Raw genomic sequence first — 25,219 nt, forward strand, 5'->3', positions numbered from 1 at the left:
AAAGTGAGGCAACTAGCATTTATTTGAGGTCAAAACAAACTGAAATCCATGGGGATAAATTCAGGAAGGAGCCCAAATTGTAGCCCAGTTATGGGGGTGAAGGAAAGGGGTTTTTATGAGGAAGGGAAGGGAAATAATTACATAGATAGAATAGAGGAATTTATATTGATGCTAACAAGCTAAATTACTTTCTAACTATACATGGCTGGTTGCTGATTAAAAATGTCAAAATCATCAGTGCTTGTGGTGAGGAAGTCTGCTTTCCTATTAACTTTACAAACAATTCTTTTTAAGACAATATTGGTTTTGCTCAAGTCCAAAGTTTATTTTGCTCAATTCAATCATTTGAAATGTACAAGGAACAAGATGTGCAAGGAATGGTGGGCTCTTTTTGTAATGGCTACATTTGTATCAATTTTCTCAACCCAGTAGGCTTTGGAGCCAAAGAGCCTTAAGGCAGCTACCATCAGTTCCTTTCTTATTTTGTTCTATGAACTTACCAATTAACTCAGCTTTTCTGACCAATATTTTCTTTGATGTGGAAATAATTATCGTTTGTAACTTATTGGATCTTTTTTTAAGTGCAAAGTTAAATGACATTAACATATGTACAACACGTTGCACAATGTCTGATAGGTAGTGAGCAGTTAACAAATGTTAGCAACTATGAAAGGCTGAGTCTAAATGGAAAGTTCTTGTTATTCACACAGGCTAGCTGGCCTTTTGAGCATCACTTCCCACAGAAGCATGCTTGACTTAGCAAGTCTCTCCTAAGAGCTCTTATTTACCAGTAACATTACCCATCATCTCAGGCATATGTACACATACACAGTTTATTTACTTACTTGCCATTTTTTCTCAGTGATTTATTAAGATAAAGTAGTAATAAATATTATACTTATTGTGTTTGTACTTAATATTGTAAGTCTTCTCCTTGTAATAATCTTATCTATTAATAACTGGTAACTACAATAATAGGATCTGGAGAGTATGATGCTAAGTAAAATAAGCCAGTCAGAGAAAGACGGCTATCACATGATGTCACTTATATGAGGAATAAATGAACAAAATAAATTGATGAATAAAATAGATCCAGAGACATGGAAGCATGGAACAGACTAACAAATGTCAGAGGGAAGGGCCGCGGCGCTCACGGGGAGAGAGGTGGGGAGGGGGGAGAAATTAACCAAAGAACTTGCATGCATTTATGCATAACCCATAGACACAGGCACCAGTGTAGTAGGCCTGTGGGGAAGGGGCAGGAATAGAGGTTAGAGGGTCAGTTGGAGGGGGAGGGAGAGGACATCTGTAATACTTTCAACAATAAAGATATATTTAAAAAATAATAATTTTTGCTAATGTTACTATATAAAATATATTAAATATTGAAAAACCTATAGAATTAGCATATCTACATTCTAAGATAACTATAGAGTTTGCATCTCTACATTTCATGTCACATCTGAAATATCAGTTCCCAGGTCTGAGTGTAGAGTTCAGATATACAGTGGCTTCAAGAAATCGAATAGTAAGACTTTAACAATTATGAGATGCAAAGAAAGGTTTGAAAGATTAAGTTTCAGAAAAAGAATCATAACTAAAGCTAAAGCAACAAGTTGAAAGGTACAACACACATTGCACCTAAACCTGTAATTATCATAAAATATGAAGCTACCATGACAAGTAACATTCGTTAGAGAGAACGCTCTTAAGGCTATCACTGGTTTGAATCAAGCTGAAAAATAATTTGTCTTTCCTTTTTGTTTTAAACACAGAGAAATTTGTCTGCGTCACATCTCATCAAATTTTCTATGTCAAGCCACGTCATGTTAGAAAAATCCATTCTGCTGTTGTCTCTTCAGATAAGTCTCCTGGGAGTCACTCTTGGTGGGAATGTTCTGATTTGGCCGATGGAAGGTAGTCATTGGCTAAATGTTAAGATAATTATAGATGAGCTGATTAACAAACAGCATAATGTCACTGTCCTAGTTGCTTCTGGTGCACTTTACATCAAGCCCACCTCTAACCCATCTCTGACATATGAAATATATAAGGTGCCCTTTGAGGAAGAAAAAGTGGAAGAAACGATCAAGAAGTTTATTTTGACATGGATGGGAAATAAACCATCTCCTTCAACCATTTGGAGATTCTATCAGGAGATTGGCATAGCCGTCAAGGACTTCCACATGCTGAGTAGAGAAATCTGTGATGGTGTTCTCAAAAACCAAAAGTTGCTGGAAAAGCTGAAGAAAAGCAAATTTGATGTCCTGGTATCAGATCCAGTATTTCCTTGTGGTGATATAGTAGCTTTAAAACTTGGAATTCCATTTATGTACTCCTTAAGATTTTCTCCAGCATCAACAGTGGAAAAACACTGTGGGAAAATACCATACCCTCCTTCCTACGTTCCTGCTGTTTTATCAGAACTCACTGACCAGATGTCTTTTACTGACAGAATAAGAAATTTCATCTCCTACCATCTACAGGACTACATGTTTGATACTCTTTGGAAAGAGTGGGATTCCTATTATAGTGAAGCTTTGGGTAAGTAACTTTCTTTGTATTATTTAAATTAAAACAAACAGAGCTCTTTTTTATTTCCTATGATAATTTTAGTCATACATATTGATAACTATCTCTTATTACCATTTCATAACAGGAAAGGACATAAAGTGCAATATGCTTTGCAACTATATTTTGTTGTTTTCTAATTTTATGAACTTGAAGATACGAACTACATATTTTTATGCATAACATACAGAGATAAATGCATTTTTTAAATTAGGACTTGATTCCCATTTACATATTGTATTGAAAATAGAAATCACCTAGAAACTTCAGTGGTGTGTGGGGGGAGGGGGCCTGGGGGGAGCTGAAAGAGATTACGCTTTCTACAAGCCCATTATTAAATAGACCTTTGAGTCTATGTGTGTGTTTAAAACACACATGTATATGAATAATCTTATCATTGCTCATAGCCTTCCTACTCTTTAGCAGGCACTCTCTTGGATAGGGAGGTACAACAAAAACTAAGCTGAAGTTCCTGGTTTCAAAGATTTCACAGTCAAACAGAGAAATTAGACATGAAAGGGCATATTTGCAATATGAATTGTGTGGATAATAAAAATACATACAAAGAACAGAAACGATATAAAGGAGATAGGCAGTATATGACAGGACAAGAGTGGTACTCTGAAAAACTTCAGAGTTGAGATGACACACAAGGAAATTTTTAAACAGTAAATATGAATTTTCCTGAAAATGAAGTGTGTGGGGAAAGAAAGTGTGCCCAATATTGTGGAATCTAGAAATAGCATGTTTGTTGGGTATTATTGATGAGTCAGTATTTAGGAAGGTCAAAGTATAAGGTGCAGAGGTATGGGGAAAAAAACACTTTGAAGATGTCAAGAATCAATGAATTACATAAATATTTTTCTTTTTTAAAATTCATTATTGTTGAAAGTATTACATATGTTCCCCTTTTCCCCCATTGACCTCTCCCAACCTGTCCCCATCCCCCAACCCAGGCCTTTATCCTCTCATTGTCTGTGTCCATTGGTTATTCTTATATGCATACAAGTTAATTGTTTGATCTCTTCCCATCTGTCCATCCTCTCCTGCCTTTTTTCTGAGGTTTGACAGTCTGTTAGAAAATTCTATGTTTCTGGATCTAGTATGACATACAAGATACTTTTCAAGGCTTCTTGTATATCATGCTAAGCATCTTGATTTGTATCTAACAAGTACTGGGAACAACCTGAAGGGATGTTTTATGACTAGATTGCATCCTATATAATAAAAGCCTAATATGCTAAGTGTCCAGTTGTCTGTTCAACCAATCAAAGAGTAATATGCTAAAGATATGCTAAGGCCACTCAACTGCTCACTATGACGTGCACTGACCACCAGGGGGCAGACAGTCAACCTGTCGATCAGTCGCTATGATGTGCACTGACAACCAGGGGGCAGATTCTCTGACCCGTAGGTTAGCTTGCTGCTGGGGTCCAGCTGATCGGAACTGAGCAAGATGGGTTGGACATGCCCTGGAACCCTCCTGCAGTCCCTCCCCAGCTGGCTAACCTCCTGCTTCTCTCCCTGGCCCTGATCATGCACTGGTGGGGTCCCTCAGCCTGGCTTGTACCCTCTTATAATCTGCAACCCCTCAGGGGATGTTGAAGAGCCAGTTTCAGCCTGATCCCACAGGCCAGGCTGAGGGACCCCACTGGTGCATGAATTCATGCACCAGGCCTCTAGTGTTATATAAAACACACTAGAGGCCTGTTGCATGAAGAGATTCGTGCAATAGGCCTTCCCTTCCCTTGGCTGCTGGCATCAGTTTTCCTCTGGCACCCGGGACCCTGGCCTTTGCTCTGGCTGGGCTCCGGCCAGAGGCCCCCGTCCCCCCACCCCTCAGGCTTCGTGGCTCCACTGATCCTGGGGCCATGAGGCCTCACAGCTCCGCTGATCCTGGGGGCTTGAGGCCTTGCTGCTCAGCTGGCTTCAGATACCTTTGACTTTGCTCCACCACTTGGAGCCTATGTATGCAAATTTACCGCCATCTTTGTTGGCGGTTAATTTGCATATTGCCCTGATTAGCCAATGGGAAGCATAGCGAAGGTACAGTCAATTACCCTTTTTGTTTTTTATTAGATAGAATGGACAGATGCGTACCTAGAGTGGACAAATGTTAGGCTGTAGACTACTGCATCACTCCAGGAAACATGTGGGGAAAGCATGTACTACTGAAGTAGCTTATGAGCTAGAAAAATAATTCAGATGGGAATACATAGTAACACACTCAGGAGAGCGGACTCTTAAAAAACAATTTCTGCTTACATGTGTGACCGTAAAAAGTAAGTTTCTTTGTACCTACTCTTATTTATCCCATCTCAAACAGGGTTACTACTGAAAGGACTATATTAGTTAACTAAAATGATTTTTAGGAGATAAAAACTGTTCAATTAGTATTCATTGTTTATCAGGTAAAATTAAAACAAACTGGTAGCTAATTAGTGAGAGTGTTATAAGGGATGAGAAAGAGATTAAGTTATTTATTTTTAAATTGAGATATAATTGACATATATTAATGTCAGGTATACAACATTATGATTTGATATCTATAATAATAAAAGTGCAATATGCTAGTTAGACCGGACGTCCTTCCAGACCACCTTCCAGATGAAGCTGGGCTGAGAGGGAAGCCTGGGTCCCAGCGGCCAGAGGGAAGCCGGCGCCAGCACCCGGGGGAAGGGCAGCCTACTCTTGCACGAATTTTGTGCTTCGGGCCTCTAGTTTTTATATATTGCAAAAAAGTGATCACCAAAATCAGTCTCTAGTGTTATATAACACTCATTACCACACCTAGTTACAAGTTTTTCCCTTGGGATGAGAACTTTTAAGATTTACTCTCTTAGCAACTTTCAAATATACAATACAGTATTATTTACTAGTAACCTCGCTGTACATTATATTCCCATAACTTATTTATTTTATAACTGGAAGTTTGTACGTTTTAACTCCCTTTTTGTCCACCCCCTACTCCCACCTCTGGCAAATACCATTCTGTTCTCTGTATCTAAGAATTAATTTTTGTTTTTATGTTTCTTTTTTTTTTTTTTTGAAGCTTCCACAAATAAGTGAAATCTTATGGTATTTGTCTTTCTCTGTCTGATTTATTTCACTTAGCATAATGTCCTCAAGTTCCATCCATGTTGTTGCAAATGATAGGATTTTCTTTTTTTATGGCTGAATATCTCATTGTATATGTAAACCACATTTTCATTATCTATTCACCCATCTTTGGACATTTGGGTCGTTTCCATGTCTTGGCTATCCTATATAATGAAGAGGTAATATGCAAGTTGACCATAACACTCTTGCACAATATGGCCACCCCCATGTGGGCAAAAATTGGCCATACCCATATGGTCACAAGATGACCGGCAGGAGAGGACAGTTGGGGTGACCAGGCCAGCAGGGGAGGGCAGGTAGGGGTTACTGGGCCATCAGGGGAGGGCAATTAAGGGTGACCTGGCTGGCAGGGGAGGGCTTTTTGGAGGGGCCAGGCCTGCAGGGGATGGCAGTTAGGGGCAACAAGGCCAGCAGGGGAGGGCTGTTGGGGGGGACCAGGCTGGCAGGGGAGGGCAGTTGGGGGCGATTGGGCCTGCAGGGGAGGGAGGGTAGTTGGGGGGGACCAGGCCTGCAGTGGAGGGCAGTTGGGGAGGGGACCAGGCCTGTAGGGAAGGGCAGTTAGGCAGAGGAGGGCAATTAGGAGTTACTGGGATGGCAGGGGAGGGAAGTTGGGGAGGACAAGGCCTGCAGGGAAGGGCAGTTAAGGCTGATCAGGCCAGCAGGGGAAGGCAGTTGGGGGTGACCAGGCCGGCAGGGGAGGGCAGTTGGGGGTGATCAGGCCTGCAGGGGAGAGCAGTTAGGGGCAACCAGGCCAGCAAGGGAGGGCTGTTAGGGGTGACCAGGCCGACAGGGGAGGGCAGTTGAAGGGGATTAGGCCTGCAGGGGAGGACAGTTAGGGGCGACCAGTCAGCAGGGAGGGCAGTTAAGGGCAACCAGGTTAGCAGGGGATTGCAGTTGGGGGTGATTGGGCCAGCAAGGGAGGGCAGTTGGGGGCAACCGGGCCAGCACTGGAAGGCAGTTGGGGGTGATTGTGCCAGCAGGGGAGCAGTTAGGCATCGATCAGGTTGACAGGGGAGTGGTTAGGGAGTGATCATGCTGGCAGGGAGAAGCAGTTAGGGACAATCAGGCAGGCAGGCAGGTGAATGGTTAGAAGTCAGTGGTGCTGGATTGTGAGTGGGTTGTCCAACTGCCGATTTAGGCTTGATCCCATGGGCCTAAACTGGCAGCCGGGCATCCCCTGAGGGTCCCAGGTTGGAGAGGGTGCAGGCTGGGGCTGAGGGACAGCCCCCCCTCCCCATCCAGTTCACGAATTTCATGCACCAGGCTTCTAGTTGTAAATAATAGGCTATGATCTTAGTGGTCCAGACATTTCTTTGAAACAGTGATTTTCTTTTCTTTGGAAGTATACTCTAGAAGTGGAATTGATGGATCGTTATGGAGTTCTATTTTTAACCTTTTCAGTAATCTCTTTAAAGTCATGCAGTGCATAATAAAGTTTTGATCAACAATGAACCACATATATAAGTGTGGTCTCATAAGATTATAATGGAGCTGAACATTTTCTAGTGATGACAGTTGTAGATACTGTAACATTGTAATGCAATGCAATACTCCTGTGTTTGTGGTCATACTGTGCTGATAGTTTATAAAAGTCGAACACATAAAAACATGTACAATGCATGATACTTGATAATAATGAACTCTGTTACTGGTTTGTATATTTACACAGCTATACTTTTGTTATTTTAGAGTATATTCTTTCTACTTATTTAAAAAAAAAAGCTTGCGCTAGGTAGTTCAGGTGGTTAGGGCATGGACTTGATAAACCAAGGTTGAGAGTTCAGATCCCACATCAGGGGACATACAAGAAGCAACCGATGAATGCAGAAATAAGTGGAACAATAAATGGATGTTTCTCTCTCTCTCAAAAAACATGAATTTTTTAAAAAAGCTTGCTGTAAAACAGTATGCGATGCTACACTAGCAGCAGCCTCATACGGCTTGTGTTTATTGTGTCTCTTGAGTGCATCATTTTCTCTTATGCTTGATTTAACCTCACTTTTTTTTTTAATTTCACAGTAGTGTACAGAAATATCCTAGGCCTTCACACTCACTAACCACTCACTCACTGAGTCACCCAGAATAGCTTCCAGAGCTGCAAGCTCCATTATTTTTGAGTGTGCTATACCAGTGTATCATGTTTTAATCTCTCATTCTGTGTTTTCACTGTACCTTTTCTGTTTAGATATATATTTAGATACACAAATACTTACCATCTTATATAATGAAAGAGAAACATGCAAATTAGCCATCCCTCTGCTATGCTCAAGCCACACCCACAAGCCACGCCCACCACCCAATCTGAATGACTATTCAAATTATCTGACAAAGATGGCAGTTAATTTGTATATGCAGGTGTCGAGCGCCCCAGGAGGTGACAGCGGCTGTGGCCGCGGGCTCCCAGGACTTTCGCCATTTGGGGAGGTACGGCTGCCTGTGCCTAGCCATGCCCATGGACTCCTGGCACCTTGCTGGCAGAGAGCAGGAGATTTGGAGGACTTGTCAGAGCAGGAGACGCTGGACATAGAGCAGAGCGAGATAGAGGGCAGCTTGGAGGGCGAGGCTCTCTCTGTCACCCCAGCTTCCTCATCACAGCTGTGGAAACTGACAGCAGGGAGGAGGAAGTCTCATCCCAACAGAATCAGCCATTGGTCAGACAGCTCTCAGCAGCCTGACAGCCAGGACTCTCATTCACCTGCATCTCAGACTGTGACAGCAGAGAGGTGGGACTATGTCTAAAGAGCAATTGTTGATACAACATAGCTCTGCAGCCGAAAGATGCCGATGTTATTGACAAAAGTGTCTACAGAGCAGCATGTGTCTGATCTTGAAAGAAGGCGGCACCTGAGACAGGATGTATCTGAACATCAGCTACTGGAAAAACGTCGCTCTGATGCTGAAAAACACTGGCATTATCAACAGAAAATGTCTAAAGACCAACGTGCCTTTGAAGTTGAAAGAAGGCGGTGGTGACGACAGAATATGTCAAGAGAACAGTCATCAACAAGTACTACCAATACCAGTAGGAACTGCCTTCTAAGCGAAAATGGGTACATGACGATGCAATCCTCGAACATAGTTGTAGTGGAATGAATGTTTGATTTGAATTTTACCTATCACTTAATTTCATGGATGAAAAACCATCCGATGGGAAATTTACTTGATGTTGTAGCAAAGGGAAAGTCTGTCTGAATGATATACATTTTCCAGATTACCCAGCATATTTAAAAAGATTAATGACAAACGAAGATTCTGACAGTAAAAATTTCATGGAAAATATTCGTTCCATAAATAGTTCTTTTGCTTTTGCTTCCATGGGTGCAAATATTGCATCTCCATCAGGATATGGGCCCTACTGTTTTAGAATACACGGACAAGTTTACAACCGTACTGGAACTTTATATCCTTCGGATGGTGTTTCTCAGAAGTTTGCTCAACTCTATATTTTGGATACAGCCGAAGCTACAAGTAAAAGATTAACAATGCCAGAAAACCAGGGCTGCTCAGACAGGCTCATGATCAACATCAACAACCTCATGAATGAAATAAATGAATTAAAAAATCGTACAAGATGCTACATGAGGTAGAAAAGGAAGCCCAATCTGAAGCAGCAGCAAAAGGTATTGCTCCCACAGAGGTAACAATGGTGATTAAATATGATCGTAACAGTGACCTAGGTAGATATAATTCTCCCCGTGTAACCAAGGTTTCTCTCATATTCAGAAACGAAGATGGAGAACCTCCTTTTCAAAGGGACTTGCTCATTCATTGTAAACCAGATCCCAATAATCCAAATGCCACTAAAATGAAACAAATCAATATCCTGTTTCCTACATAGATGTGATGACATATCTTATTCTTTTTCCACATGATGAACAAGGCTGGGGAACAGATATTGCATAAAGACTTAGAGACAACAGTGTAATCGACAATAATACTAGACAAAATGTAAGGACATGAGTCACACAAATGAAGTATTATGGATTTCATCTCTCTGTGGGGACACGTTCAATCCTATTTTAAATGCAGGAAAATTGCCGTAACCGGTTTGGCTCAGTGGATAGAGCGTCAGCCTGCGGACTGAAAGGTCCCAGGTTCGATTCCCGTCAAGGGCATGTACCTTGGTTGTGGGCACATCCCCAGTAAGGTGTGTGCAGGAGGCAGCTGATCATGTTTCTCTCTCATCGATGTTTCTAGCTCTCTATCTCTCTCCCTTCCTCTCTGTAAAAAAAATCAATAAAATATATTTTAAAAAATGCAGGAAAATTAACTCAACAGTTTATCAGGATTCACATTCAAAAGTGGAGACCAATCAGATAAATTTCATCAAAGCAAACCAATCTAAGTTGAGAGTTGAAAAATATAGTGGTTTGATGGATTATCTCAAATCTAGATCTGAAAAGGACAATATGTCAATTGGAAAAATGATAATACTTCCATCATCTTTTGAGGGTAGTCCCAGAAATATGCAGCAACGATATTAGGATGTTATGGCAATGTAACGAGGTATGGCAAGCCCGATTTATTCATAACCATGACATGCAACCCCAAATGGGCAGATATTGCAAACAATTTACAACGCTGGCAAAAAGTTGAAAACAGACCTAACATGGTAGCCAGAGTTTTTAATATTAAACTGAATACTCTTTTAAATGATATCTGTAAATTCCATTTATTTGGCAAAGTAATAGCTAAAATTCATGTCATTGAATTTCAGAAATGCAGACTGCATCACACTCACATATTATTGATATTAGATAGTGAGTCCAAATTAGGTTCCTCTAATTAATTCCCTTTCAATGTGCACGAATTTCATGCACCGGGCTACTAGTTGTTTTATAATTACCTACAGTATTCACTCAGTAACATGCTGTATATGCTTGTAGCCTAGGAGCAATAGGCTATAGTGTATAACCTAGGGGTGTAGTAGGCTACACCATCTATGTTTGTTTAAATGTACCCTATGATGTTTGCATAACAACAAAATTGCCTACAATGCATTTTTCAGAATGTATACCCATCCTTAAGTGGTATACAACTGCACTGTCTTCCAAAAATGCTATGCCAATATACATTCCCACCAACAGTGCACTGGGGTTCCCTTTTCTCCATATTCTCATCAACACTTATCTATTTTATAACAAGTGTGAGGTGATATCTCGTGTAGTTTTAATTTGCATTTCCCTGATGATTAGTGATGTTGAGCACCTTTTCATGTACCAGTTGGCCATTTATATATCTTCTTTAGAAAAGTATCAAATCTTCTGCCCATTTTTTACCACATATTTTTGCTAATGAGTTGTATAAGTGTTTATATGTTTTGCATATCAACACCTTATCACACCTATGATTGGCAAACATTTTCTCCCATTCAGGAGGTTGCCTTTTCATTTGTTGATGGTTTCCTTTGTTGTGCTGATGCTTCTTTAGTTTTATGTCATCCCATTGTTTATATTTGTTTTTATTGCCTTTGCTTTTGGTTTCAAATCCCATAAAAGTCATCATTAAGACCATTGTCAAGAAGCTTACTGCCTATGTTTTCTTCAAGGGATTTTATGGTTTCAGGTCTTATCATTAGGTCTTTAATCCATTTTGAGTAAATTTTTGTGTCTGGTGTAAGATAGTGTTCAGTTTTATTCTTTTGCATATGGTTATCCAGTTTTCCCAACACCATTTATTAAGGAAACTTCCTTTCCCCATTATATATTCTTACACCCCTTTTCATAAATGAATTGACCATATAGGCATGAGTTTATTGGTAAGGAGTGTCTTAGTGTTAGTTCTAGTTGCTGCATCACCTTCTCTAGATACATTAAATAGTTGCCCCCAAATTAAAAAATGGATTTTCTCTTGGAATGTAAACAGAGACCTACTTATCCTTTCATTCAGAGAGAATAAACAAAGCTATTATAAATGATCCTATGATGATAAATGATCCTATGATGATAGCAGTAAATAGTCAACATCATGGGGCTAAAAGTGATAAATAGAGGATGACGAAATTGTCATTATATGAGCCAATGAAGCTGTTAATATTTCAAAAACTCCTTAATCTCCTCATGCATTCAGTAAACTAACAGTGACATCGAGTCTGTGCAGTGTCTCAGTTCATAAACTAGAGGAAGGTAAGCGGAGAGTTCTTTGCTCACTAGATATGTCCCCATTTTTATCTCATTATCTAAACTTTTATCAATTGCTCCCTCTCAACCTTGAAGTAATGGCTATCATGATTACACTGCTCCTATTCATCCTGGTGAGATTATCCCCAGATAAACCTTCCCCATGCTGGCAGTCTCAGTATCACAGGTTCCATTGTATTGTGCTGGTAAGTTAATGCTGGTAATAAAACCACTGGGTCTCACTATTCTTCAAGTCTTCACACGAGACTAATGCTCCTTAACAATTTGTTCATGGGAATATAATGAAGATTTCTAAAAATGTTCCTCACACTCAGATTTTGATAATATCATGTTTCTAATCAAATTATGCTTTTCTGACTTAGCATGACTATTTAAGTTTGTTTTACTAAAAACCCATTCTTAATGATGCCCAGAGACATGAACACTCATACTCCTAATACCAGGTAAGAAGCAGTAGCACTGACATCGCAGAGTAATTTATTTTTGTGCAAGTCTTTGTACATGGGATAAATGTGAATGATAGATAGAACTCATGTGTAAAAATAACACTTCCAATTTATAATTTGAATTTACTTTTGCTTTAGCTTCTTGACTGCTCTAATCAAACTCATTGCAAAGAATCCATATGCACTCAGGTCTCAGGCTGTCACACTTGAGTAAATAAACAAACAGACTCTGTAAGATTAGTTTTCTGCAGTGTCATGCAATTAGAACCTCAAAGTGAGTCCTTAATCTTTGCTAATTGCTAGGAATTGGATATTATAATGTCAAATTACTTCTTTTATTTCAAGTCACGGGTATTTGGCTCAGACTCCTGGATATCATTTTAGTAACAGCAGTTAACATTTGTTGATCTCATCCTATGCCACAGACATTGTGATAAGTGCGTCATGTGTATTATATCTCTTTATCCTTGCAATAAATTTGTGAAGAAAAAGACTACTATTACAGATAAAAATGTTGAGGCTTAGAAATATCAAACATGTTAGAATAAACTTATATAGCTACCAGTTTGAGAAAATAGTTTTCACAGACTTAAAGAAGTCTTTCTGACACCACAGCTCTAGAAATTTTTTTCTCTCCTTTTAAAATTTCAGGTGCAAATCTAGAAATTATTTAGAATATTTTTGGTTTAAACTTTCTTGGATGCTTTCTTCTTCCTTTCTGTGTATTTAGACTGTGAAATCTGCAGTTCTATTTCTCATCTACTTTAATTTGCTGATTGGAATTTAATTGGGCCATGTTATCACTAGGGAACTTGCTAGTCCCTTAAGTACAAGTCTCCAGGTGATTCAGTTGCCTGGAGAAATTTGCCTGAGGATAGTTTTTAAGTCTTTAGAAAGCTTCTCTTTTAAAAAAAGAAAAACCTGCTGCAGATTTCAATATATTTGTTTAAAGTTGAACCAGGTAAATTTTGTTTCTATGTTTGTATTAACAACAAAAAAGCCACAAAAATTAGGGAAACATTTAAGGAAGAATAATGTGGCATTTTAATGACAGTAAAGAATATTTATAATCCATAAACATTACCTATTGCTAGCAACAGTTTTATACTTTGGCCACTATAAAAACAAACAGGTTTTTATTTGTATGAGTAATCTTTATATGTTAAAATTTTATAAATACCTAATGTAGTATTATAAATAATTAAATGAATGATTTCTGAGAATGCCATCTATAATAATAATAAATTGTATTGCAAATATATTACTTTAAATAGAAAAAAACAGATATTCAAAAAAGAAAATATTATGAACATAATATTTAGATCTGTGCATGAACTGAGTATTCACAGACCACAGGTAATTAACATAAAATAAAATGATAGAAATTAAACAAATTAGAGTTTGTATATTTCCAAAGTGTTTTATTTACAGTAGAGTGAACATTTTATTTATTTATTTAAAAATTTATTGTTGTATTTTTTTAGAGAGAGAGAGAGAGAGAGAGAAAAGGATAGAGAGAGAGAGAACACAAATGTAAGACAGAAACATCAATCTTTGGCCTCCAGCATGCGTCCTGACGGGGAATCAAACCTGCCACCTTTTGGTGTACAGGACGATGCTCCAACCAACTGAACCACCTGGCCAGGGCTACACTGAACATATTAAAGGAGAAAAAATGTATTAAAATCTTTTCCCTGAAGAATAATATATTTTGGCTTGGATCTTTCTTTTTCTTTCTTCCTTCCCCCCTCTTTCCTTCTAGCCTTTCCATTGTGCTACTCCTTCCTTCCTTTTTTCCTTTCTTCCTCTATTTTTAAATCTAACTTAATCTTGATTTTTTAGAACTTTTCAAATAACTGTTGGTAGCATTACCTTTTCCACAATGATGCATGAGCTGGATAACAGCCACAGGCATGACATCCAAGACGGAATTTGTTCTGGGTCATGCACAATTCCCAGAGAGAGCTGTCACTCTTTTGTTTTTCTCCCACTTAATGAAAGAGAATGGAGGTTATAATTTTTGTGGGTATGATCTTGAATTTCATATTATTAACCGAAAAATAAAAGGTCAAAGTAACCAAAATAAAAGGGTGGACTAATAATCAAATTAACACGAGACAGATTAACAGTAGAAAGTGACCAAAATTATTATGTACGTACATACGGGGGTTCCATAGAATATGAGACACCTGACAGTTCAGGCAGTTGGGCACACAAACCATGTTGAGCCAAGGTGTAAAGGGTGGTGTGGTTTGGGACTTCAGAGAGCAGGAGGCAATTCACATGGAGATAGAAAAGCAAATTTTCAGTAAATAAATGTTTGCTGGGCCATCTTGAACAGTAAGACACAGAGCAGACTTTGATCAAAGGTGTCTTGTTGGGTTCCTCCCTGTCTACCAAACACTGGTCATAGTAAACTAGTTATTGGTGATGATGTCTCCCTGCCTGGAGCAAGTCCTCTATCTAATTCTTTTAGGCATTTGGGAAGAAAGTCAAAGTTTTGTCTTCAGTCTTTCATTTCTTGAAAATATCCAGCTTAAAATTATTAATATCCCAAAAGGCATATTTTAGGGTGGCAAACGCTGCTTCCCCTTGGCACCAAAACTTGGGCAGCCCCGTGAGAGGAATGAAAGCAGGTGATGAGATCTGGTTAAATTGGTCATTTGTAATGTAAAATTCTCTTCCTACAATATCCTATATAGCTAACATTTATGGCACACAGACGCTGTTCTGAATAATTTGCATGCATTATTTCATTCAGTCTTCACAACTATAGGAAAATAGGCACCATCATTCCCTCCCATTTTGTAGCGAGAAAGCTGAGTAACTGGCCTGAGGTTATAATCAAGAAAGTGGTGAAGCATTTGATGGCAGACCTGGGGATAAAATGAAAGCTCTAGAAAGATTCTCAGTATATATGTAAATTTAAGCATTCAAAAGAGTTAACTAAATGTCCATCAAGGCCAAATAAAATTGAAGTCCCTATGTGAGGCTAAAACTTTAAAGTCACTAAGGAGTTGACAACTCATATTCCTAAAACAGTATGAAGGCTGGTTTCCAGGCTTTTGTGGCCTCTGAGGCCACCTCCAAATCTGAGAGGCAATGAGAAATAAATCAGCAGGAGGAAATCCTAGCTGTCCTGGGCAATGCTTTGGAAGCACAGGAGGAAGAGACCTTGTAGTCAGGGCATGTCTTTGGGTGGAAATTATGTAAGAAAGAACTTCCAAACGAAAATGTTGTTTTAAGGATTTTCAATTCAAACTAATAGCATTATAGGCAATTTAAGAAATTTTACTCTAAGGTAATTTTATACAGATGAACTAAATGTTCTTCAGTAAGTGTTATATACCAAATATGATTAAATATGAGTTTTATTTCTATTTTATTCCCTTTAAAGTAAACAGATAGAAATTAAAATGAAAACTTGATTTAAAGAACAAGGACAACATTCTAATTGGTGCAAATTTTCTATGGTTAATCTGTGTTGTATGTAAAAATACCTTATAATAAAGACATACAATTTGAAGTTGTTATCTGTTTTGACCAAGTGGCTTTAGCAATAAGAAGTGTGACTTTTCATTTAACCTGATCTTGGAAAGATATATTAAATTGGAGACACATTTTATAAATAATAGTTATTATCACGGAGTATACAGATACTAGGCTTATAACCTGCTTGCCTTTTTTTTCTTTAAAATAGGACCATATTTTGTTTTTGTTGTTGAAATAATCATATTAATGGATATAAGAATTTTAATTACATTGTTTTCCTTTTCATCTGTAGATCAAGTGACCTATGAATGAATGTAGCTGTTTCATAAAATATTATTTTATTTGGAAAAAAACTTACATAAATATACTCTCAAAATTTATTTTCATCTGAAAAGAACTTCAGTAGATTGGTTTCCATAATGGCTATCACCATGCCTAAGAAGTTTGTCTTTCTGCTGGTTTTTAATTTGACTCTGACTGAAATTGTGTCAAGTGGAAATGTGTTAATTTGGCCAACAGATGGTAGCCATTGGTTAAATATTAAGATCATTCTAGAAGAGTTAACTCAAAGAAATCACAATGTGACAGTACTGGCTTCATCAGCAACTTTATTCATCAACTCCAATCGTGATTCTCCTGTGAATTTTGAGGTGATACCTGTTTCCTTCACAAAAAGCAATATAGATTCCTTAATTGAACATATGATCATGCTGTGGACAGACCATAGACCAACTCCTCTCACACTCTGGACTTTTTACAAAGAATTAGGAAAACTCCTAGATACTTTTTTTCAAATTAACATACAAATCTGTGATGGAGTATTAAATAATCCCAACTTAATGTCAAGACTTCAGAAAGGTAGTTTTGATGTGCTAGTAGCCGACCCAGTAACAATCTGTGGGGACCTGGTTGCTCTGAAATTAGGAATCCCATTTATGTACACATTGAGGTTCTCTCCAGCCTCAACAGTAGAGAGACACTGTGGGAAAATCCCCGCACCTGCCTCCTATGTACCTGCAGCTTTGTCAGAGCTCACTGACCAGATGACCTTTGGTGAAAGGGTTAAAAATGCCATATCTTATCCTCTGCAAGACTATATATTTCAGTCCTACTGGGGAGAATGGAATGTGTACTACAGCAAAGTTCTAGGTAAGTCTCTACAATGTCCTCTTATTAATGACTCTTGATACCTTATTCTTTTTGTAAATACAGTAAAAGGTTTTCATCCCACTCCATATGCCAAACTGAAGTAAATATACTTATTATATCTTCATGTAAATATACTTATTATATCTTCATGTAAATCATGTCATTATTTTTGGATATATTCCTTAATAATGAAATGGTGGTATTAATATGTATGCTATGAATTCAAATAATATTGTGTCTATTTAAGAAACAGCTTTTCAATGTGTAAATGAATCTTCAGATATCAATGGAAGTACCCTTAGTAGGATAAATTATGACACTGGCAGAAAATACTTTGGCAAACATTTTGAAGTGATACATGATTTACTTTCCCTTCTTGGTTCTTCAATACTTTCTTTGCAGAAAATTTTTAAAACTTGGGTTGAACATGGGAAACCTGAGTTTATACCCTTCTCTGCCTCTCACTATTTCTCCATCCTCAGACTCCCCTGAGTGTTTGGGATAGCGGTGTCTTCGACTTAATTTTTCAGTATACTTTGGCAAGTCTCAGCTTTCCTTGCTTCACAGATTCCTTATGAGGATCAAGCAACATAATGCAAACTGTCAAGGCCAGTTCTGACTGCCTATTTACTTCTCTTTCTGTTCTTTATGAGCCTTCTTTCCTTTATTTTTCTAATTTCTTCTTCCTTGCATATTTTTCCTCTGGATCTAGCAATAGTATTCCAGGTTTTAATTAACAGCAGGAATTAATAGTTGAATCCATCAATTGTACTTTCTTACACCGGCCATATTCAAAAGATGGTTATGTTGCACAACTTTTGGCCTTCCTCTCCCTCAATTTCTTTTCCTTTCTTTATCCCTCGATTTCTTCATTTTTTTTCTTTCTTCCTTTATTCCCCATTCCCTCCCTCCCTCCCTTCTTCCCTTCCTTCCTTCCTTCCTTCCTTCCTTCCTTCCTTCCTTCCTTCCTCCCTCCCTCCCTCCCTTCTTTCCTTCCTTCCTTCCTTCCTTTCCTCCTTCCTTCCTTCCTTCCTTCCTTCCTTCCTTCCTTCCTTCCTTCCTTCCTTCCTTTCTTCCTTCCCTTCGTCCTTCCATCTTTTCTTCCTTTCTATCTTGCTTTCTTTATGTAAAAAAGTATTTATTGAACAACAACACAGTTTCTAAAACTTCTCTGTGTACCGGGAATACAAGAGTTAGCAAACAAACCAAAATCTCTATCCCTATAAGCTTACATTCTAGTAAGAGGAGACAAATGATAAATAAAATAAATAGGCAAAATATGTAGAATATAAAAGTATAATATATGCTCTATGGTAGACTTAAAAAACTGGATTGTTCTGTGAGTAGGATTCCACCTTTAAATAGGATGGTCAGGAAAGGTCTCAATGAATGAAAGGGTGACCTTTGAACAAAGACTCAAGGACAGTGAGGGTGACAGCCAACAGGCTCCCTGGAGGAAAAGCTCTCAGGCATAGATAAGAACAAGTACAACGACCTGTGTAAGCCATACATGCAGTAACATTTTTACTGTAATTTAACATTAATCGCATCCTTCACAAGTAGGATTTGCATATGTGTATTTTTTCTCTCCTTGATGTTAGAATATTCTTCATTCAATTTTCCTTCACTTAAACTTTTGAAATTCTTCACAGAATTGGTCTAGAGGGAGAATATTGGACCTATCATACATATAACGGAGACATATGCAAATTAACTCAAATTTGCATACACTTTTGAAGATATGGTAATAAGAATTTTGAAAGTAAAATTTTGTTTTAATATTCTTTATAATGCAATTTAAGTATATTTTCTTTATTTCTTAATTCCAAATTTCATATGCCTCAAAAATGTATTGTTCTGTAAATTTAGATGTTAGTCACATGATTATTTTCTAAGACATCCAAAATGTGTTCAATAATAATTATCACTACCCATTTATGTATCACATGCTGAGTATTGTAGGTACTGAATAAGCTAATAAGGAGATTACAAAAGGTAAGGTTGTGAAGGGTCTTGAAAAGCACATAAGATTCTTAGTTCAAGTTTAACCTGCTAACTGTGTGATCTCAGGCAAGGCCAGGACAGATTATATAATGTGTGAGAAAGCATGTTCCCAACTTCTCATTTTCACAGGATAATCTATTTCAGAAATCCCACGGGTTGAGTAATTCAGTGTAGTATTTACTTAAATCCTTCATGCTCCTCATATTACTAAACCTATTTGAAATATATTGTCAGGAAGAACTGGTATAATCCAATTTGTCTTTTGTTTTTAATTGTATTTTAAAAGTATTAATGACACCTGGTAACTGTAAACTGATCATAAAATAGGAGGGGCACCTGATATTTAATATTATTATCTTTGAATACAGGAGATTTAATAACATGTAAAATTTCTGTGTAGTTTCCCTTTCAATGGTTGTGCTTCACTTCAATGGGGAAAATAAACCAGAAAAACAGTATGATTAACAGTGGTAAAGAAAACCCCCAATATCTATATTGAAGGAAAGAGAAGGAAATAATAAGGAAATATCTAACTGCACTAGTTAAAAAATCCTGTTTTATTTATCAGGGAAGAGGTCCTAAATCTTATTGAGGAAGCAAGTAAAAATGATCATCAACTCAATTTTAAATATGATTCTAACACTTAATGGAACAGACATGTTTGGAAAATATGACAATAACTGCTATTCATTTCCAGGAATGAATCTATTGATAAATCTCACCCAGGTGCTGTGTTCCATGGTGCACTTTCAGATTGCACTGATCTCTCCCCTGACCCTTGAATTGAGAGATATCCCACACAACACATAGGTAATTCTTATGTTCAGAGGATTGGGACTAGCCTCTGCTGTACCTATAGTAAGGCAAGGGCTTGAACACTGTAGTGAAAATAGCTAAACAGTAAGGCAACTTGGATGGCCCCACTGGGCCTGTGTCTTGGCTTCCCAGTCTTCTCACTTCCCAAGTGCACTGCAGATCAGGAGAGCAGAAAGCCCAGTACTAACTTGTGCACTACTTGGCCAGTGTAGCCTACTTTTACCTGTCAGTACCATGTTGGCTCTATGCTCGCCTCTCTTTCCATCTATGTTAGGTAAGTTTCCTAGAAGTAATGCTACCTATTCCAGCCCATGGAAACAAAAAACCTCTGAACGTTTTCCCCCAAACCCACTTGCCTGGAACTGGGCTACATTACTCCCAACATTATTTACGTATATGCGATCTCTCGCTCCCTTTTGGAGCCCAGTATTTTGTTAGTTTTTAATGTATCCCACTCCCGTTCCAAGCCCCATTTCTTACCTCCCATCCTTTTTTCTGGAAAACTTGGATCTCTCTGTTCATCTTCTGTCACATGAGTCTTCAAATTCTTTGTCATGTACAGCTTTCCTGTGATCAGTGCTGCGAGGTGTTCTTAAAATTTCTGTAAACTTTCTTTTGAAGTAAAACATAAATTGAATATTTACCACTCATTGAAGTTTCACAATGGGAACCCACCCATGTAACCAGCACCCAAATCCAGAAACAACATATTGTTATAACCCGCAACTCCTCTTCATTGTTCACACCAACCCCTACAACTCCCATCCCTATCTAGGTTTGAACACTTTCTTAAATTCTAAAACCATAAAGTAATTTTGCCTGATTTTAAATTTTGTATTAATGAACCACACATTATGTACTCCCATTCTAAGTCCCATGATGCTTCTTTTATTTAACATTATGTTTACATTTGTCTAATTATAGCAAATATAATAATATATTTGTTTATTATATTTGTTGCATGTAATTATAATTTGTTAATTCTCACAGTTATATGAATTCTATTGAACTAATACAACACATTTACTTATGCATTTACTGTTGATGGGCATGTAGACTATCTGGTGTTAGCTATTTATGATAAACAATGCTATAAACATTCTTGTACATGTCTTTTATACATACACATGTGCCATAGTGCTGGGTTTATTTATAAGAGTGAAATTGCTAGGCCATAGCATATGCCAATGTTTAGCTTCAGTAGGTACTGCTAAAATCTAGCTTCACAAGTGCTTGTATCAATTAATAACCCTACCAGTGATCCACTGGAATTCCACTTTTTCTCAATTCTTAACAACATTTAGATTTTTTTCTTTTTATAAAATATAACCATGCTGTTGATGTATACTGTCATCCCATTTTTTTATTATTAAGGGATAATTGATCTATGTCTAAAAAAAATACATAGTTTACTGTGTGTTTTATTTTGACAAAGGTATATACCTCTGTGACTATCATTCTCTTGGATCCCCCTCTAACAAAGCTATTCTCCAGAGTTTTTCATATACTGAGTAACTCCTGAAAACTAATATCTTAGTTTTTATTCTTATTCACTTCTATTGTTATTTTGTTGGCTTTTAAAAAATATATATTTTATTGATTTTTGACAGAGAGGAAGAGAGGGGGATAGAGAGTTAGAAACATCAATGAGAGAGAAACATCGATCAGATGCCTCCTGCACACCCTCTACTGGGTATGTGCCCGCAACCAAGGTACATGCCCTTGACCGGAATTGAACCCGTGACCCTCAGTCCACAGGCCGACATTCCATCCACTGACCCAAACCTGCCAGGGCTTGTTGGCTTTTTAATGCATCCTTTAATCATCCTATCTAATAAAAGAGAAACATGGTAATTAGCCGTACCTCCACTACCCTTCCCATTGGCTAATCAGGGCGATATGCAAATTAACTGCTAGCCAAGATGGCGGCCGGCAGCCAGGCAGCTTGAAGCGAACATGAGGCTTGCTTGCTTCTGTGATGGAGGACTCCAACTTTCCCCACCTGCCGCTGTCAGCCTCTGAGCTTGCAGTTTGAAACATTGTTACAAATATAGAAGCTAAACAAAACCCCAGAAACCTGCTTTCAGCCAACCAGGATTTCAGAGCTGGAGTTGAAACAGTGTTTTGATTATAGAACCCAAACAAACCAGATACCTGCTTTCAGCAGCAGAGGCCTAATTGCTGGAGCCAAGCCTCAGAGCTAAAGCTGGCCCAGAATAAAAAAAGAAAAGAAAAAAAGGAGCGGTTGGGAGCTTCAGTCACCCGCCAGCCTGAAAACAGCCCTCAGCCCCTCACCCAGACTGGCCAGGCACCCCAGTGGTGACCCCCCCCCCCGAAGGGGGTGTGACCAGCTGCAAACAGCCATCATCCCATCATCCAGGCTGGCCAGGCACCCCAGTGGGGACCCCCACCCTGATCCAGGACACCCTTCAGGGCAAACCAGCCGGCCCCCACCCATGCACCAGGCCTCTATCCTATATAGTAAGAGGGTAATATGCCTCCCAGCACCGGGATCAGCGGAGCCATGAGGCCTCCCAGCACTGGGATCAGTGTGACAGGGGGCAGCGCCCAAACCCCCTGATCGCCCTGAGGCTCTGTGTGTGACAGGGGGCGGGGCCACAACCTTCCTATCCACCCTGCTCTGTTCATGACAGGAGAAGGCGCCCCAACTCCCCAATCGGCCCTGCTCTGAGCCCAACCGGGGGCTGCACCTAGGGATTGGGCCTGCCCTCTGCCACCCGAGAGCAGGCCTAAGCTAGCTGGTCGTTATCTCCCGAGGGGTCCCAGACTGCGAGAGGGCACAGGCCGGGCTGAGGGACCTCCCTTCCCCCCAAGTGCACACATTTTTGTGCACTGGGCCTCTAATTTTAATTATAAAAGTGACATAATTACATTGTCATTCATGTTCAGTTTGTGATCCATCAAGAATCTCTGATATTGCACTAGTTATTCAGTGATTCTGCAGGTAATTAATGCCTTTGCTAACTGTAACATCTTTATTGTTAACAATAAATAGGAACTCTTAATAAACACCTGCTTGGTACCAAGCACTTTGATAGGTACATTGCAGATGTTGCTAATCCACAACAAAAACATCCAAGAACTATCATTATCTGCCTTTTAGACTCAATGCATTAGAAACTCAGAAAGATTAGTTGCTGTGCTCACAAAATATGTCATTGAACAAGATAAGAACATAGAAATAGTTAATCTTCTACAGAAAGAAACTTATGGTTCCCAGGAGTAAGCTGCTCGAGAATGTCCAGGATTTTTATTTTAGAAGTCATACATAAGGAAGAGAAAGAAGCAAGGCTGCCTGCCCTTTGAGTGGTGATCTGGTGCGTCCTGTGAGAATTCTCCCATCCAACTTCCCTGAGTATACTCTGTGACATCCTTGTGACACAGTTTGTTTTGCAAGTTTAAAACTTTTTAATATTTTCGTACAAACTGTCTGAGTTCTCATATAGGAGTTCATGGTTGGTCCTGGGTGCAGAACTTTGCTCTGCCTTATACAAGGTTGCATCCTCAGGAAAAGTATGAAAGGCCCAGGCCTCTCCTGCCTGTTTACATTGCCATGGCAATTTAGAAATTCAGCAGGTTCTTGAATAATTGTTTCATTTAATTTTGTTTTGTCATAATCAATGAGAGAAAATATTATACATTCCCAGCAGGGGTCGCTGTTCGCACCAAAGATGTGCACATTAGATGAATTAATTGTCCCAGTCTAAGGGAGGTAGGGGTGTGTGTGTGTGTGTGTGTGTGTGTGTGTGTGTGCATCCTCTGACGGAGTGGCCTCTTTTGTCCAGAGTGGGTGGGTTCCTGCCCTATGCCCTGAGCTGCTGGGGAGAGCCCCAGCCACCACGACCCTGAGCTGGAATAAGTAGGTTGAAAATAATTAACTTACTTGCTTTTATTAATCACTAGGGGCCCGGTGCACGAAATTCGTGCACTGGGTGTGTGTGTGGGGGGGGAGTGTCCCTCAGCCCAGCCTGCCCCCTCTCACACACTGGGAGCCCTCAGGCATTGACCCCCATCACACTCCAATCGCAGGATCGGCCTCTTGCCCAGGCCTGGGCAAGGGACCCTCATTTCCCCCATCACTGGTTCTGCCCCCAGCCCAGGCTGAATGCCTCGGCCAGAGGCGTAGACCCCCATCACCCTCTGATCACCTGATCGGCCCCTTGCCCAGGCCTGACGCCTCCGCCAGAGGTGTCAGGCTTGGACAGGGGACCCCCATCTTCCCCCCGATCACTGGCTCTGGCCCCCGCCCAGGCCTGAGGCCTCTGGCCCAGAAATCATGCCTGGGCAGGGGACCCCCATCTCCCTCTGATCGCTTGCTCCACCCCCCGCCCAAGCCTGACGCCTCTGACCCAGGCTTCAGGCCTGGGCAAGGGGACCATCATATCCCCCCAATCCCCGGCTCAGCCCCCCGCCCAGGCCTGATGCCTCGGCCAGAGGAGTTGACCCTCATCACCCTCTGATCACCAATCACCGGATCGGCCCCTTGACCAGGCCTGAGGCCTCTGGCCTAGGTGTTCAACCCGGGCAGCGGGGACCCACAGCTGCAGCGGCCCCGTGATCATGGTCTTCGCTTTAGGCCCAGGCAAGGGACCCCTAGCTCCCGGGATTGCCAGCTTCGACCGTGCCCAGCTCCCATCGCTGGCTCCACCCCTACTTCCTGCTATCACTGGCCAGGGCGGCAAAGGCGCCTGATTCTCCGATCATGGCTGGGGGGCAGGGCAAAGGCGGCCCCAGGGCCGCCTTTGCCCTGCCCCCCAGCTCTTAGCTCCCCCCTGGGTTTCCGATCACTGTCAGTGGCAGGGGGCTTCTTCCTGCTTTCCCTTCTGCCTCCCTGCATTGTGCCTACATATGCAAATTAACCGCCATCTTGTTGGCAGTTAACTGCCAATCTTAGTTGGCAGTTAACTGCCAATCTTAGTTGGCAGTTAATTTGCATATAGCCCTGATTAGCCAATGAAAAGGGTATCGTCGTACGCCAATTACCATTTTTCTCTTTTATTAGATAGGATTCTTAAATATGCATATAACTCACATTTAACTCAATATGTAATATTAGAAGCGTTTTGAGTCTTCATTTGTGAGTTTCTGATGTTTCTGTTACCAGAAATATGCATAGGACTACTGTTTATGTCAATTAGCCTATGGTAAAATTGGTTTCATTATATGTCATTGCAATTAAACTCACAGTTTCTTTTTTTTATTAATTAAATCTTTATTGTTCAGATTATTACATTTGTTCCTCTTTTTACCCCCCATAACTCCCCTCCACCCAGTTCCCACCCCACCCTCCTCCCTCACTCCCCACCCACTGTCCTCATCCATAGGTGCACGATTTTTGTCCAGTCTCTTCCTGCATCTCCCTCACTCCTTCCCCCCCCACCCCGCCAAAGAATAGTCAGTCCACTCCCTTTCTATGCCCCTGATTCTATTGTAATCACCAGTTCATTCTGTTCATCAGAT

General features: G+C 39.8%; 1 protein-coding gene across 1 annotated transcript in view; it reads left to right on the plus strand.

The window, feature by feature from the left end:
• LOC132218348 (UDP-glucuronosyltransferase 2A1) overlaps positions 1–25,219 on the plus strand; it is a 58,321-nt gene that overhangs the window by 9,358 nt on the left and 23,744 nt on the right. Inside the window, exon 2 of the mRNA XM_059669492.1 lies at positions 1,776–2,544. Coding sequence (XP_059525475.1) covers positions 1,776–2,544 — 769 coding nt within the window. The remainder of the gene's footprint in view (positions 1–1,775; positions 2,545–25,219) is intronic.

Source organism: Myotis daubentonii, chromosome 1, assembly GCF_963259705.1.
Source record: "Myotis daubentonii chromosome 1, mMyoDau2.1, whole genome shotgun sequence".
Classification (NCBI taxonomy): Eukaryota; Metazoa; Chordata; class Mammalia; order Chiroptera; family Vespertilionidae; genus Myotis; species Myotis daubentonii.